Raw genomic sequence first — 16,260 nt, forward strand, 5'->3', positions numbered from 1 at the left:
CCTAGAGCAAAAGATCACAATTCACCAAAGCAACCCAAGGAGCTCTATGTCACACTAAGAAACTGAAATGGAGTTCCCTACATCCTAATACGGTAATATTCTAGCTTCTGAGCCGAACCATGTTTCATCATTTTGTACCACACAGCAAACAAGTTCACCGGTCTAAAACGATAACATCTTTTTAAATATTTATGTAAATTCTAGGAACACACATCTCCTGTGCACAGTTAAAAGAAAAAGCAGCATAGAAAAGTAGAATTTCACTTTTAGAATAAATTTGAATAGCAGATCGAGAAACATGTGGGAAAACTGAGCTGCCAAAAGTTAGATTCAGGATGGAACATATTTGGCAAAATTAAATAGGAAGTGTGGTTTAGAAACAAAATGTGGCATTTAAAAGGTATATCTAGTCCTTGCTTTTCTAGAAATATTTTTGTTAATCAAGTACAGAAACAGTTTGGAAAACTCAGAATACATTAAATTCAGGTTTACTTCAATGCAGTCCCCGTCCTAAACAGTCCCCGTCCCCCAAAATATGTTATTACACAATGTTAGCAGCTATTGCTGTTCATAGAAGTAAACGGAACTGTTTCTTGATAGACTTTAAGTTGATGGATCCTAAGATGCTGGATCAGAGAAAAGATCCATCTAGTCCACTATCCTGTTTCTAACAGTGGCCAACCTTCTGCTACTGACTTAAAATTATCCATGTATAGTAAACTCTTTTTTATGTACTACTTGATTATCCAGAATGCTCAATTAACCAGCATCACCCAGAGGACATCTCCCCTTCAGAAACTGTACCCCTGCATCTTTGGGTGTGTACACACCCACTCCCACCTCTCCACCTGACCAGCTTGACATCACTGGCTGTTTTTGGACTTCTGACAGCCAGTATACCCAGCCAACTTCATCCTTGGGTGCCTCCTTCCCCCTCAGTCTGCCTTCAGGTGTTGGAAGCCAGCTATGCCAGAGAGCTCCCTGGCAGCTGACTCACCTGTCTGCCTGCTGTGTAGGATGGCTCTTTGTCTTGGGTGGGGGAGGAGAGAAAAGAAGGGTTCCACCAGGTGTGGGGGCTGTCAAAATGCCTTTCCCTACAGGTTGGGTAACCTCTCTTTATCACCATCCTTTTGTTAACACACAGCCCCAAAGCAATTTTTGGTTAAAATTAAGATATTCTGGGAGAAATGGTGGATATTCTTTGGCCCTGGATCAACAATCCATAGGTACTGCTATTTCTCTCCCTGCTGCTGGACTATGAAGATGAAAGCAAACTTCAAGGACATAAAACAAAAGCAGACATAGGTCTAAACTATGGTTTGTGTTCTAAACAACAATCAGCACAAGCCATGGATTACTAATATGATGTCTGAATTGAGACACAGTTACCTGGTCTCTATCCCATTATAGCTACTTCAACACACACACACACTTTATTATGCAGGGAAAGGTGACCTAGACATTTTCAAACAAAGAAATAAATATGAAGCTGAGTGAGACCATTACACTTAATTTATTTATTTACCTTATTTATAGTTCACCTTTCTCTCAGAACTATCTACTGTGACTGGCAGAGGACCTCAGGCAGAGAAAGGTCCTTCCCAATTTCTGCATTTGAGATCACTTAAACTAGAGATGCAAGGGCCTAAACTTGGGACCTTCTGCTTGCTTTACTACTCTCCTTCTCTTTCTCTCACACACACACCCAGCCTGAGACCCCTATCAGGCTAACTGAACCTTCTTGCCTTACCCACCTCCATGTTGTCTTTGTTCCTCACTATTTGGGCTGCTTCAAATCTTATGTCACCAGAAGCGGACAGAGGAGGCTTAGTGTTGCCAACTGCCAGGTAGTAGCAGGAGATTTCCTGCTAATTCAACTGATCTCCAGCTGATAGAGACCAGATCACCTGGAGAAAAATGGCCGCTTTGGCAATAGAACTCTATGGCATTGAAGTCCCTCCCCTCCCCAAACCCCACCCTCTTCAGGCTCCGCCTCCAAAATCTCCCACCGATTGAGAAGAGGGACCTGGCAACCCTAAGGAGGCTCCATGTAAGGTCTGTAACATTAAGCAGCCCATTACATGGATGCCCTCAACTGCAGATATATCTCCATGGTATGTCTTTGGGAAGGGGGTCTCTCTATCATTCTGATATTTTAAAATACGGGTTTTGTGCCCTATGTTGAAAATATAAATTGCTTTAGGTTAATGTTGCTTTCATTAGCCAGTCCTGTACTCTTTGATTCTCCCATCCAGAGATCTGCAGTTTCAGTTATTTGCCCTTTTCTGTTTAATTCCTTTTCATATGCTTTAGCACCCTCTAATTTACACTAGTTGAGAAGGTGAAAGCTATGAATTCACAGAGTAGACTTTGATGCTTTTTTTAAAAAAAAAGGCAAACCAGAACTTCATCAAAGGCTGTTTTCAGTGCTACATTTTTACTAATAAAAGTCTTGCTGTTATGCTAGAGTTAACAAGGAATTGATATATGCTTATGTTGTTTAATCTAGATTTACCACTGAACTTCTAAGTTCCTAATACCCCTAGTGAAAAGACAGAAATAACCATTTACTACATTACAGGTAGGAATGCTTTAGTGTACTCCCCCCGCAAAAAAAATTGCAAGTTTACACTGAGTAAGAAATTAATCAACAAGAAGAATTTGTAAAAATTTGTTTACTGCTACCAAATTATCAGCATAAGCAAATCAGCCAAAGTTCTTCTTTCTTTTTTATTTTACTTACATTATTCACAGCCCCCCTTTCTCACCGGGACTGAAGGCAGATTACAAAAACTGAGTCAAAACGATTAACAGGATGGGACATTCGATAAACAATACCTAGGATGAGAGTTACAGAACCAACCAGAAATCTAAAAACAGAACAGAAGCAAAGTACGCTAAATGATGCAAAATTACACAGTAGGATCCTACTTACAACAAGCTATACAACGTAAGTTCTCAGCAAGGGGGGAATTCCCCTCTGGGGGGGGAATTTTAAGGTTCCGGGGGGGAATTGAGACCACTATTCAGCAAAGTTTGATGTCCTATAGATTATGTACAATCTGTAAAGTTGTAGGTTGTTTTTAATTTAATCTATGACATTCAATAAAGTGTATGACTATCTTGGGGAGGGGGGAATTATATTCTAAACAATGGTGACCGGGGGGAATGGAGCAAAAAAGGTTGAGAACCACTGCTATACACAGTGATATAGACCACAGCCCCTAATCATTTATCCAAGATGCTTGGTGAATCATGTTGTACAGTTAACCTTATTGCCTGCATAGGAAAAAAAAACCTCTTGAATAATTCAGTTTTGCATAGCTTGTGGAAAGTCAGGAGGGTGGGAATGTTCCTGACCTCTTCAGGCAGGCCATTCCATAAGGTGAGGGCCACAACAGAAAAGGCGCGTGTACGGAAAGTTGTTGATTTTGCTCATTTGCAGGTTAATAGCACCTGCAGAAGGCCCTGCTCAGATGAGTGACACTGTCATGGCACAGAAGAGGGGGAGAGATGTTCTTGCCGATATGGAAGGTCCAAGGCCATGAGGGGCTTTGTATGTGATAGCCAACACTTTAAATTGAGCCTGGTAACAGATGTGAAGGAGCCCCGTGGCACAGAGTGGTAAGCTGCAGTACTGCAGTCCAAGCTCCGCTCATGACCTGAGTTCGATCCCGACAGAAGTTGGTTTCAGGTAGCCGGCTCAAGGTTGACTCAGCCTTCCATCCTTCCGAGGTCGTACCCAGCTTGCTGGGGGTAAAGGGAAGATGACTGGGGAAGGCACTGGCAAACCACCCCGCAAACAAAGTCTGCCTAGAAAACGTCGGGATGTGATGTCACTCCATGGGTCAGGAATGACCCGGTGCTTGCACAGGGGACCTTTACCTTACCTAACAGATGTGAAGTGCAGCCAGTGAAATGCCTGCAGGATGGGAGTAATATGTCAGCTCCATCTAGCTGCCGATAATAGTCGAGCTGCAGCATTCTGCACCAACAGGACTTTCTGAGTTCCTTTTGAGGGGAGGCTTACAGTGCCTTACAGTAGCCTAAACTTGACGCTACTGTGGCATGGATCCAGGTGGCCACATCTGTCGTATCAAGGTAAGGGACCATCTTATGGGCTAGGCTGAGTTGGAAGAAAGCCTTTTTTGCAGCTGCATTAATTTGCTTGTCTAGCAATAACGTTGGGTCCAGTATAACCCCAAGGCTCTTAACTGAGTCTGCAAAGGTCAGATCTCTGTTTTCCCAAGCATTACCTCAGTCTTTTCGATTTGTTCACTCTTAGCCAATTTACCACAGTGGCCAGGTCCTCTTCAGGACATCTACCACATCACCAGGAGATTTGGATAAGAATATATAGAGCTGGGTATTGTCTGCATATAGATAACCAACTGCCAAATAAAGGAACCTGTAATACACCCAGAAATCCAGCTCAGAGATCCTCAAGCCATACATTGTTGACTTCTGTGGAGCAGTGTACTCCATCCACTCCGTAAAGACCGCCTCGCTTGTGGGAAAGTCCTAGGTGCTCAGTCAGCCCATGAGAGCTGCTGAATGCTAGGTACCTCTTCAGCCTGCTCCTTTCAATCTAAGCTGTGGACCAGGCAGAAGCCTGCCCCCTGTCCGTCTGCATGCCCCACCCGTCCAGTGATGGGCTGATCTCTGAGGGAAGGCCACAGGAAGCTGCTTGAGAGCTGACTGGTTGATTGCCAGTGCCGGGCCCAGTCGCCTAAAATCATCCTTGTTCCCCCCTCCTCAGGCACAAATGATGCCTCAGCTCATGGCTGGAGCTATAGTTCTTCATTTCTATGTGTTTGGGTATTTGCTGTGCGTATGGGGGGGTTTCAATTATTTAAAGTTTTTTTACATTGTAGGAGGGAAAAAGCAGTGACTAACACTGAAATTTTCAAAGGATAACTAAGGTGGTAGGGACACTGGACAATGCAGAAAAAACAGAAGCTGCTTGTGTCTGGTTCTTCATTTTGGACAGGTTCCTACTCTCCATCCTCATAAATTTATAGAATTTGGGTATGGAAGTGGTCCAGAGACACCTCATACTACTGGAGTCTTCTGCCATTTGTCAGGCAGCCACATCCCATAACTCAGTCAAGCTACAGTGTTGAGTTTGAACTACTTAACAGGCCTATCTAAAGACTTGTGGCACACAGAAATAAATGCTTAGGGGACAGTGCCTGTCCACAGATGCACCACTTCGTTGCGAAATGTCACTGTTGTGTTCAGATATGCGATCACAAGTATTTGGGTTCAGAGTACCAATACCATAACAGAAAAGCCTAGGCCTAAGGAATGTGCATTAATATGCACTTCATTTGTCTCCCTTAAGAGCATGAGATAAGTACCTGTGGATACTTCATAAATATCAACTTCTATAAATAAAAAATAAGTACAATGGAAGAAACTGTGTGCCAAGCGGAAAACAAACACTAAAAAAGTTGAAAACACAGCAGGAAATCATTTCAACTCAAGATTTCCCTGCTGTACAAATGTGTAATAAAACACATTACAGCTGATATGTGGACTGATGTGTCCATGAGTTATAGCACTCAATAGACTCTCACAGTTGGATCACACTCTTTGTAACTTTATATCCTTTCAAAACTATTTTTTCTGGAAAGATTCTTAGTTTTATAAACTCAATTCGGTGAAAAATATCAATATCAGCATACAAGGCACAAAAGATGTATCTCATTAACATTTCGAAAAATTTGTGACAGTCACCCTAAATAATACATTAAGCACACCTTTTAAGGAAAATAATAGGCACCTAGTTCACCAAACAGATCTATCAGATCCAAAGAGTGCTTAAGTAAAGGGACCGTGCTTTTTTAAAAGAGCACAATGCTTTTTTTAGAAAAAGAAAAAAGGACTGGGGGGGAGGGGAGGTTTGGAGAAGAGAAGCAGCAGGGAAATGAGACCAGAACTAGATACTTAACCCAATCACTGCCTGATGATGGTTTGCTTCTCCATATCACCATACTACATTCCTAGGGTTGCCAGGTCCCTCTTTGCCACCAGCGGGAGGTTTTTGGGGTGGAGCCTGAGGAGGGCGGGGTTTGGGGAGGGGAGGGACTTCAATGCCATAGAGTCCAATTGCCAAAGCGGCCATTTTTCTCCAGGTGATCTGATCTCTATCAGTTGGAGATCAGTTGTATTAGCAGGAGATCTCCTGCTACTACCTGGCAGTTGGCAACCCTATACATTCCCCTTTGCAGGGTGGTTTTCCATCCAAGTACTAACCAGGACCAGCCCAGCTTAGCTCCTGCGATCTATTAAGAGGGCGCTAGCCTGAGCCATTCAGATCAGCTTTTAAAAGCCCTTCAGTTCCTTGTGTTTACTTTTCCCTCCCAGTCATCATAGGAAGAAACACTTGCTACTTGGTCTTGAGCTACAACTATATGGAACTACTTATTTGGCGGGGGGGGGGGGAGAGCTCTTTTTCTTGCTTTAACATTGAACCCAAAATGGAGGATTGAGAAAGCGATTGCCTTAGATATTTTTATATGAAGCAAAAAAGTTGAAATGATATTCCTTTTTCAATCAGCCTACACCAAGACGGCAGCTAGAGACAGAAACATCATGCCTCTTACAGCATTTTCTATCCAAAGTAGAAGTATTATATCATTTCTACATCTGACCTCCATGATAAGGTTTTGTGAATGCACCTTTAGAGAGCTTTCAGTGCTTTGGCCAGGAACTAAAACAGCTCCCATCATGGCCTTCCATATGGTCCCATCTGACCCTATAAAAAGATCACAGCATACCAGTTTCAATGAAATCCTGTGTTTTGATTAAAATAGTTTCCACTAGGAAATTTCCAACTAGCCTTACTAATTCTGAGAATGTCTGCCTCAACTTACAGGAGGTAAACACTCCGCTGATCTGTTCTCTCTTTCACAATGAATTCCAGGATTCTCTACATTTTGCTGGCTGATAAACCCACACTGTATGTAACCGTGTATTGCTTTTAATTATCTGAAACAATGCCGGTAAATGGGCATATCTGCTTACAAAAGTATTTGATGCTCTTGCATTCTTTTTGTCGCTACATAGCTTTAAACCATCCATAATTATTTCATCAATCTCTATTTCACTAAATTCTCCCTGCGTGGCTCAGTATATTCAAATAACCTTATACAAATCATTTCCACGTGGTTTGCCATTGCAGTAATGTACACCATTCCTCACTTCATCATTTAGAGAGGAACTGTCATGTGCTCAGACATTCCTATTATTAATAGGCCAAGATGTTTCATATTTGTCTTACGAAATGTATAATTTTTAAAATGGTTTTACATAGACTTTTCTGTTTGAACCCATATAATAAAGTTGTAAATCCTTAAGCAATAATAATACAGAATCATTCCTAATATTAGGCTTACACTGATAATAATGATAATAAAATAAATTGTCCTTATAGGAACCCACTCCTGCGCTCTGCTATGAAAAAGCACAAGAGCATGGAATTTACTCTACTACCCGCTTCTATTGTTCTTCCTCCTAGATTGAGATCATAACATGTGGTGGCCACTCTTTTCCCTATGCACTTTTCCAACAACATGAGCTGCTATTCGCCAAAGAAGGGGAAAAGACAAGTACAATACTTGTCTTTTTCCCCCCTAACATGGGTCATAGCTGCTCAGAGAGGTTGGAAAAGCTGGTTTCCATACAGAAAATGGGATAGGAGAAAATGAATCAAAATTTTCTGTGGCTGTTTTTTAACCTTAAAAAAAAGGCATCAAAATCCCATCAGAGATCTCATTGTACAGTAACAGTTGTATCAAAAGAGCCTCCCTTGTATTCCGTTGTGCTTTACACATTTGGCTCTGCCTCTGTGCTTGCACCACCACAGCATCTACTGGAGGAGATGCAACTTCCTGCAAGACAAGGAGTTACTAAGACCTACCCATCAGATCTATCATCATAAAACCGAATTTTTCCTTAGAGAGAATTTTAAAGATTTAGTTCAACAGGCAAAGAGCACTACAGCGTTTTGTATGGTTTTTCCCTTGAAATATATCAAACGGTCGTAACAGCATGGCACAGCATTTACCTCATTGTCAGTTCCCACATCAAGCATAACCGGCAGACACTCCTGGGGCTTCATTCCTCCGCATGCTGTGTAAAGTGCTAGTTTACCCACTGGGATGCCCATTCCATAACAACCAAGGTCTCCGAGGCCAAGAATACGTTCTCCATCAGTCACCACAACAGCCTAGAGGGAACGTATCAGAAGCACTGTAAAACAGTCAACGTATCCTAAACTCTTTTTATGTCAATTTTTAAACAAGTTGCTTCTATTTTTTTCAAAAAATACAGTAGTAAAGAATTTTGTTTTAGTGTGCTGCATTTTTCATCGAGATGCTGGAATTGTGAATTATTTTATTAGATCAGCTTCTTGGAGTGAAACACAGTAGAAACCTGGTACCCTGATCCGAAATGCTTGAATCAACATAACGTGTCTGACTAATATGTTGTTGTAACATCCCCGCAGAGCAATGACATTGTGCTGGCCTAGCAACTCATAGTTTCCAGCTAAAAAGATATTTGCCGACAAACAGAGTGCTGAGATCAGGTTAAAGACCTACAAGACTCCTTGTCCAAACTGAAGACCATACAAGACAGTGCAAACAATGAAAACAGCTTAAATTTCAGCCAAGCCATGCCATGCAATCATGCAAACAAGTCAGTTGCTGTCCAGCAGGCAATGCTGATGACACCAGTTTACGTATTACCTCAAATATGCCACCACTGGCTGCCGTTTCTGTCTTGGCCCAGTGTCTGCACAAGGTGTTCAAGAGACAGAGCAAGCTGCGGCTGCAGATTAGACAGAGATTATGCTAGCTGGAAGGGCTACTGCTTTAAACGGGATTGTGTGTCCTACCATCAGTGAAGTGCAGCTGCCACTGAAAGATCTTATTAAGAACTTGGGAGTCTTGCTGGATCCAGGCCTCCTGTTGGAAATGCTTTTCCCCGGGTACATCCAATTAGGAAGCTGGCTCCCTACTTCAGATGCCTGATCTGGCCACACTGATCAATGCTTTAGAAACTTTGAGGACAGATTACTGTAACACGCCCTACATGGAGCTGCCCTGAAAACCAACCTGGAAACTGCAGCTAGGGCAGAATGCAGCAGCCTGTTTGTTATCTGCAGCTGGCCAGTGGGACGGTGTTAATCTGTTCGGAGGTCCTCTCGCTGGCTGCCAGCTAGTTTCCAGGTCAAAGTGCTGGTGCTAACTTTTAAAGCCCTTCATAACCTGAGGCCTACATACTCGAAAAATCATATCTCCTTGCACATTCCTATCAGTAGCTTTGTTCTTCCCAACAGAGTCTACTGTGAGTACCTCTACTGTGAAAACCAGCTCTAAAAGGACAGATTATGGAAGGATGTGTTATTGATTCTCTGGCATTAGAATAGCAATGACCATCCACCTGCCCTTTCAAGTGTGCATGCCTTCCTAATGAAAACAGAAGGTAGCACAACTGAAAGAATAGTCAGGACCTGGAGAGAAGGATACACTCTACTGTAGCAGAAATGGTATATAATCAGCACCACAAAACATGTTTCTGCTACAATAGCCACTCCCATTTAATACAGAGTAATGTTGATTATAAATTAATAAGACTGTTCTGGCAGACCTAGGATGTATGAATTTTAACTTTATTAATCAATTAGCTTAGTTAGGCTCAAAAGGAAAAGCATGTTTCTCAATTTGGTCTTTAATGAGTTAGTGAAGAATAAAGTTTTATATTCCAGTAAATAAACTTGGTCCTCACCCCCTTCCAATAAAACTGCTATAAAACACCATGAAGTACAAGCCAAGCATCAGAAGGTGTACTGGAGTGAGGAATAAGCCAAGGCTATGAAGGAATTCTCTCTACTGAGTCACCTTGCCTGCTGTTCCTCTCTGCATGCACACGTAGAGAAACAGGAGGCATGGTACCTTTATCCTCTATGCATGTGCCTTAGCAGGAAGTTCTTCCAAAAAACAGCCAAAACATGGTGGCCCTACAGGGGCTCATGACCCAGTAGGTGGGGCTCTGTGACCAACCTGAGGGCCCTAACCATTGGCCCAAGGGTACTAGAGCTAGAGTCCGCAACCAGTCAAGTACCATTAATATTGTGAATGTTCCCAAATGGGTGCAAAAGAGATGCCCCTCTAATGGATCAGCTGAAGGACTTCGGATATGCAGGATCTTATGGTCTGGAATCGGATATGGGTGGCAGATATGCTGCCCTGCACCTCCATTTTTGTTGTACATGTATGTTTGCAAATAAAGCAAATATTACAAAAAAAATTCCAGAAGTCTCCTTTGCTCTCTCCTCCAAAATAACCTCCCCTAAGTAAGCACTATTCCACTGCTCAGAGCTGGGAAGCATGTAACAATATGATTTTTTTTTAAACCATGAGGCATTTCAAATTTCACTTGAGGTTTATTCTTATAAACACATAGGCTACACATAATAGTAAACTTTGTTAAGGCCATAGATAATTAACTGAGCACATATTTCAAGTACAGCAAATATTTTATAAATTCCTTTAGCATTTGTTTTTGAAAGAAAATCTGATGATGTTATAAGAGTGTTCAATATATGTAATGTATTGTAAGTGTACTATAGAAGCACTAATAAAGTATTTGTTAAAATATATAATTACTAGAGTTAGCCTTGAAAAACAACGATAGCCAAGAGAATTCACAACACCACAAAATGATCATTGCTTATCAGTGTGTTAAAGGTAAAGATAATGGTAGTCCCCTGTGCAAGCACCAGGTCATTACTGACCCATGGGGGTGACGTCACATCACGATGTTTACTAGGCAGACTATGTTTATGAGGTGGTTTGCCATTGCCTTCCCCATTCACCTACACTTTACTCCCAGCAAGCTGGGTACTCATTTTAGTGATCTTGGAAGGATGGAAGGCTGAGTAAACCTTGAGCCAGCTACCTGAAAATGACTTCCATCACGATCGAACTCAGAGCAAAGTACTACAGTACTGCAGCTTACCACTCTGTGCCACGGGGCTCCCTATCAGTGTGTCACCCTTTCTGATTTATTTGTAGTGGTCACTATGCTGATGAAGAATTCATTTAGAACTTCTAAAGATACACTTTCCTCCAATTCGTTAACTTATCTACATATGCATAGATATAACAGTGTTCATGAATGAGCAAGCCAAAGAAAACAGCTGTCACGTGCTATACTACATCATGGGTCAGATTGCAACACCATGATTGGTGATACTGGACAATCACAACTAGTTATTTGCTGGCATAGCACCTTGCAAAATTCAACCAACAGCAAAGTATAGCTTTATAATTTATATAATTTATATTCAGAATTAAATGAACTTACAAAAGAAAAAATAACTTTCTGAGCAATGAAGAATGTGTCTCAGCAGATACTACTGAAATGTCTGAAGTACCTCTTATAATTAAGAATAACATGAGTCTATTACTGATGGAAGAAAAATAAGTGGCATAATTTTAAAGTATTTTTTCTCATGTTATACCATTTTTTTGCAGACATCGTTAGAAGAATCATGTGGCACAGCCCTTGCTAGGCTGTACCACTGCAGATTACTTATGGGGAATCACATCTCTGAAAGTTCCCTGATATTTTATAACTAACACGTTAAGAGAAAGGGATTGTGAGCTTGCATGGGTCTCTGATGTGCCATGTTTTCATCTGTTGGGAGTTTTTTGGTATGTGTTCCCTCAAACTGCTGTCAACAATGGTACAATCCAGTTGATTCAGGTGATGTTGTAGCTCATCTAATTTACAACACTATGGCCATAACGAAATCTGAATTCTAAATAGCCCATCTGTGTTTAGCTTCAGTTAAGACAGAGAGGCATGACAACAAACAGGTATTGCAGGTGAAGAACCACCTACCTTGATGACAGGTGCAGGCCATGATTTAAGCAATGTCGCAACATGTCCTCGGTCATGGGGAGTAATGAAAAGTCCCCTATAAGAAAATAAAATTATTAAATTAGCCTTTTAAAGCATTTAGTTGTTATATTGATACACTACTTTCCAACACAGATAAAACAAATACAACATAAAAGCTGACAACATAAAAGAGGAACACTTTTCACGAACAACACCGATGAGATCACTGGGAAAGCAACAGGTTTTACGAATTATGGATTTGGGGGAAAGAAAACTACTTTGCAATTTTTCAAAAACAGGTACTAGTCAAGCCTAATTTCAAAATTATTTATGTATATACTTATATCCTTCTTTTATCCTGTAATAGGGACCCAAATAAGCTTACAACATCATTCTCCCCTCCACCATTTTTCCCCTCACAAGAACTACCCTGTTAGGCTGAGAGAGATTGACTGGCTCAAAGTCACCCAGCAAGTTGATGTATGGATATTCAAACATGGGTCTGCCAGATTCAGCAATGATACTCTAGCTGAGGGGAACTGGCCCATCACTAATGACAATCTAGCAAAACATAATTGGGGGGTGCCTCTGTTTTAACATTTTTGTTGTGCTATTTCTTTGCCCAGATATAATGGTGGATGCAGTCTTTATAACATTTAGAAAATCAAATGTTCTGGGAATGCTAGAAATGAGTACAAAATATACAGAGATGGTTTTGATAATTAGTTTGGAAAATCATGATGGTATACTACTACTATTTTAATTCATCAAAGTATATTTTTAAGTGGCATTTGGCCAGATAAAGGCCAAATGCTTAATGTTTTCAAATGTTACCTTAGGATTTCATCCAGATGTCTTTAAAATTTCCATGGCAACTTTTTGACAACCCTCTATTAGGTTCATAATTCACTAATGTATTTGATTAGATCATAATTAAAATAATGTGTACTATAACCCACATAAAAATTTACAGTAAAATCAACTCATAGTATATTCTGTTTCTGTGGTTTTCTTCGTGTTCTCCTTATAAATGCAAGGTATATAACACAAATTATATTGAGAAACCAGAACCATGAAACCTTTTACTAATATCACCAGCTGATCATACAGCACTATTCTTTAAAAAATGCCTGTGAAGGAGGTGGTTGGTGGATGGCTCCCTGTGCTGGTTTAGCTATTTTATTACAGACTTACGGTAAGTTCTGGTACTTAATAGGACAAAAATAAGAATGCAAATGCAAACAAAAGCTAATTATATACCTCCGTCATAGATATTTGTCCTAATGCATCTGTCTGTCATGTTGACACAACAGTAGGGTTGCCAGGTCACTTGGATTGGCAGGCAATTGCCCACCAATCCATTGGCTGGCTCAGGAGTAGGGATCACTTCCGGGTTACACCCAGACAGGCCACTTTTCCACTCAACCCCCTCTGACAGGATTACATCACTTCCAGCTTACACCCCAAAGCACCGCATCGCGACAGGCCGCTTTACTACTCAACCCCCCCCACACACACACACACAAATGCCATTTTGGGGGTTTGAGTGGTAAAGCGGCCCTTTGTGATGCAGCTTTTCCAGGCGTAAACCAGAAGTGATGTAATGGCATCACGCGCAGCTGCACGCATGCTATCCCCACCTCAGCTCTGCCTCAAAAACCTCCCACCGGAGGAGAGGGAGGACCTGGCAACCCTACACAACAGCTATAACTGAAACTATATATTATTGCCTCAGAGTATACTGGTAGCTCTATTCTAAGAAATCATTTGACGGAACAAGGAAAAGTGCAGGATGAGGTCTTTACAACTGTTGAGAGCCAGCATGGTGTAATGGTTAAGAGCGGCAGACTCTAATCTGGTGAGCTGGGTTTGTTTCCCCACTCCTACACATGGGTGACCTTGGGCTGGTCACAGTTTTCTCTGAACTCTCTCAGCCCCACCTATCTCACAAGGTGTCTGTTGTGGGGAGAGGAATGCAAGACGATTGTGAGCCACTTTGAGACTCCTTAAAGGTAGAAAAAAGCAGGGTCTAAATAAGTACTTTAAATTTGTACAGCGCTTTACATATTAAGTCTATTAATTGTATCATTAATATATTTATTTGTTTAAAACATTTATATGCCACCTTTTCCAAGACCTGCGCAAGGTGGTGCACAAAACAAAAGATAAAATCATATACCCAGTCAATAAAGACCCAGAGTATAAAACAGAACAAATAACTAGAGCATAAAACACCTAAAAAGATCCTCAAAGCACTCCTCAGGCCAAGAAGCAGATTGTGAAAACTGAAGATCTGGGATATGAACTCTACAGTCTTCCTACTGAGTCTGCACATTGTCTCCAGATGTGGCTTTGTGTCTCTTATCCAAACTGTCCACTCAAATAAAAGTTCCTGCCCCTGTACATGGCCATTCAAGTGGTTACAGGCTTGAACCTAACAAGGTTTGACAAAGTGTGGGGGGAAAATCACAGCAAGAGAAATTTCCCATTCATGGTTCTCAAGCCCAGGCTGAGACACAGCCTCGTCGAAAGGAGCCCCAATTAAAGCCAGCCAAGTCTACCACTTTTGCAGGCAACTACTATTTTTTAGAGCAACCTGCCTAATATAGACTTTATCCATGTGCTGCAGCAGGGATATCATTCCCCTCTATGCACTTGGTCACTCATGCTTATTTACTGGGTAACCTTTTTTGTATGTAAAGCTTTGAGCTAAGCAGGCACTTAACCGTGTAGTTTAACTTGTGGCATTGCAAGTGGATCCACTGAAATCACTGCAGGTTTTGTAAGGCAATTCAAGATAAACCTGTTGGTGTACTTTAAAGTTTGGAACCTGCAAGAACTGACTAATGTGTTCTGAGTTCCAATGTGACTGACTAAACCTACGTTGTTTAAATTGCTACTATGACAGGAGACTTTACTAATCTCTTGGTTTGCAATATAAACAGATCCAGCCGGTGTAGAGAGTTCAAAGGGATGCCTTTTGTGAATTACTTTCTACAATAAAATTACTTTCTGCTATTCCACCTCCACTTTCTCACTTGCCTGTGGGATCCTTCTGTTCTCCCCATTCGGCCTTCTGATGGTGCCCCTGGCTTCCAAGATTATCCTCTTAAAGCCCTCAGCAGCACACAAAATTCTGCAATCAGCTGTCAGCACATTCTCAGATTCTAGGGTTGCCAGCTCCAGGTGTGGAAATACCTGGAGATTTTGAGGGTGGAGCCTGAGGAGGGCAGGGTTTGGAGAGGGGAGGGACTTCGATGCCATAGAGTCCAATTGCCAAAGTGGCCATTTTCTCCAGAAGAACTGATCTCTGTCGCCTGGAGATCAGTTGTAATAGCGGGAGATCTCCAGCCACCACCCGGAGGTTGGTAACCCTATCAGACCCTCACTCCAGGGGTTGCCCAAGGTTCTCAGCAGTTTAGACTATTTCCTTATTTATTTTTTTATTGTAGATATAGAAAGGTACAAAGAAATATATGATACAAAACTTACAAAGAAAGAATATAAGTTATTTTAAAAAATTATTATAAATGAGATCAAACTGAGGTTGCAACGATACATAGTTAACCTAGCATATTAATATTACTACTATGTATTCAGTTAAACTAACCTACTAAACACACATTATCTAACCACTACCATCTATACAATCTTTATCAGATCCAGCTTACCACTTTACATTTTACATATCTAAGAGGGTATTACGTTATGCTTACAATCTTGTACATTTTTTCTTCATTACCTTCCCATCAAATTTGTCTGTAATATCTTGTTTACAATTTCTAAGCAATATTTATGACATTAATCTTAATTGACTTAAAATTTCCACAAATAAATTACGTTTCTCTTAAGACTCATCTCTGCCTTCAAATCAGATATTAAGAGTAGTGTAGGTAATAAGATCTTCATTTATCTTGAAATTATTTACTTGGCCTTTTAGCAGTTTGGTCTATTTCCAACGAGGCTCTGTAGCAGAGGAAGGCCTTAATATTCTGGGCCAAACTCCAAATCCTGTCAGCAGTCAGCACAGGTTCTTGCAGCCTCTCTTAATAGCCTCAATCCTCCTTTCTGGGAAAGCAAGCAACAGGATTCCTTTGAGGCAAACATTTTTCCACCATTAGCTTAAGACAATGTGGTCTAATGTGGCCTTTGCCTGTCCTTCTGACTGTGGTCTCCTGGTTTCCTCGATCTGACAGCAATCTGTCTTCACTTTCAGTCCGCATCTGGGAGCTCGTATTTTAATACCCTCCCATTTTAAAATAGGTTATCCCAGCCTGTCAAGCACTGAAGGACTATGAATCTATTATTTCTGCTGGTTTCGGCATCCTTTTCAGTCCTGAACTC

The 16,260-nt window shown here is 41.2% G+C and overlaps 1 protein-coding gene across 2 annotated transcripts in view; it reads right to left on the bottom strand.

Annotated features, from left to right (window-relative positions):
* ME1 (malic enzyme 1) overlaps positions 1-16,260 on the bottom strand; it is a 124,503-nt gene that overhangs the window by 71,969 nt on the left and 36,274 nt on the right. Inside the window, exons 4-5 of one of the 2 annotated variants that reach the window (XM_056856237.1) lie at positions 11,917-11,992; positions 8,072-8,233 (exon numbers count right to left, since the gene is read on the bottom strand). In XM_056856237.1, coding sequence (XP_056712215.1) covers positions 8,072-8,233; positions 11,917-11,992 — 238 coding nt within the window. The remainder of the gene's footprint in view (positions 1-8,071; positions 8,234-11,916; positions 11,993-16,260) is intronic. The other variant, XM_056856238.1, reaches the window with a different exon arrangement.

This window comes from Euleptes europaea, chromosome 10, assembly GCF_029931775.1.
Source record: "Euleptes europaea isolate rEulEur1 chromosome 10, rEulEur1.hap1, whole genome shotgun sequence".
NCBI classification, from domain to species: Eukaryota; Metazoa; Chordata; class Lepidosauria; order Squamata; family Sphaerodactylidae; genus Euleptes; species Euleptes europaea.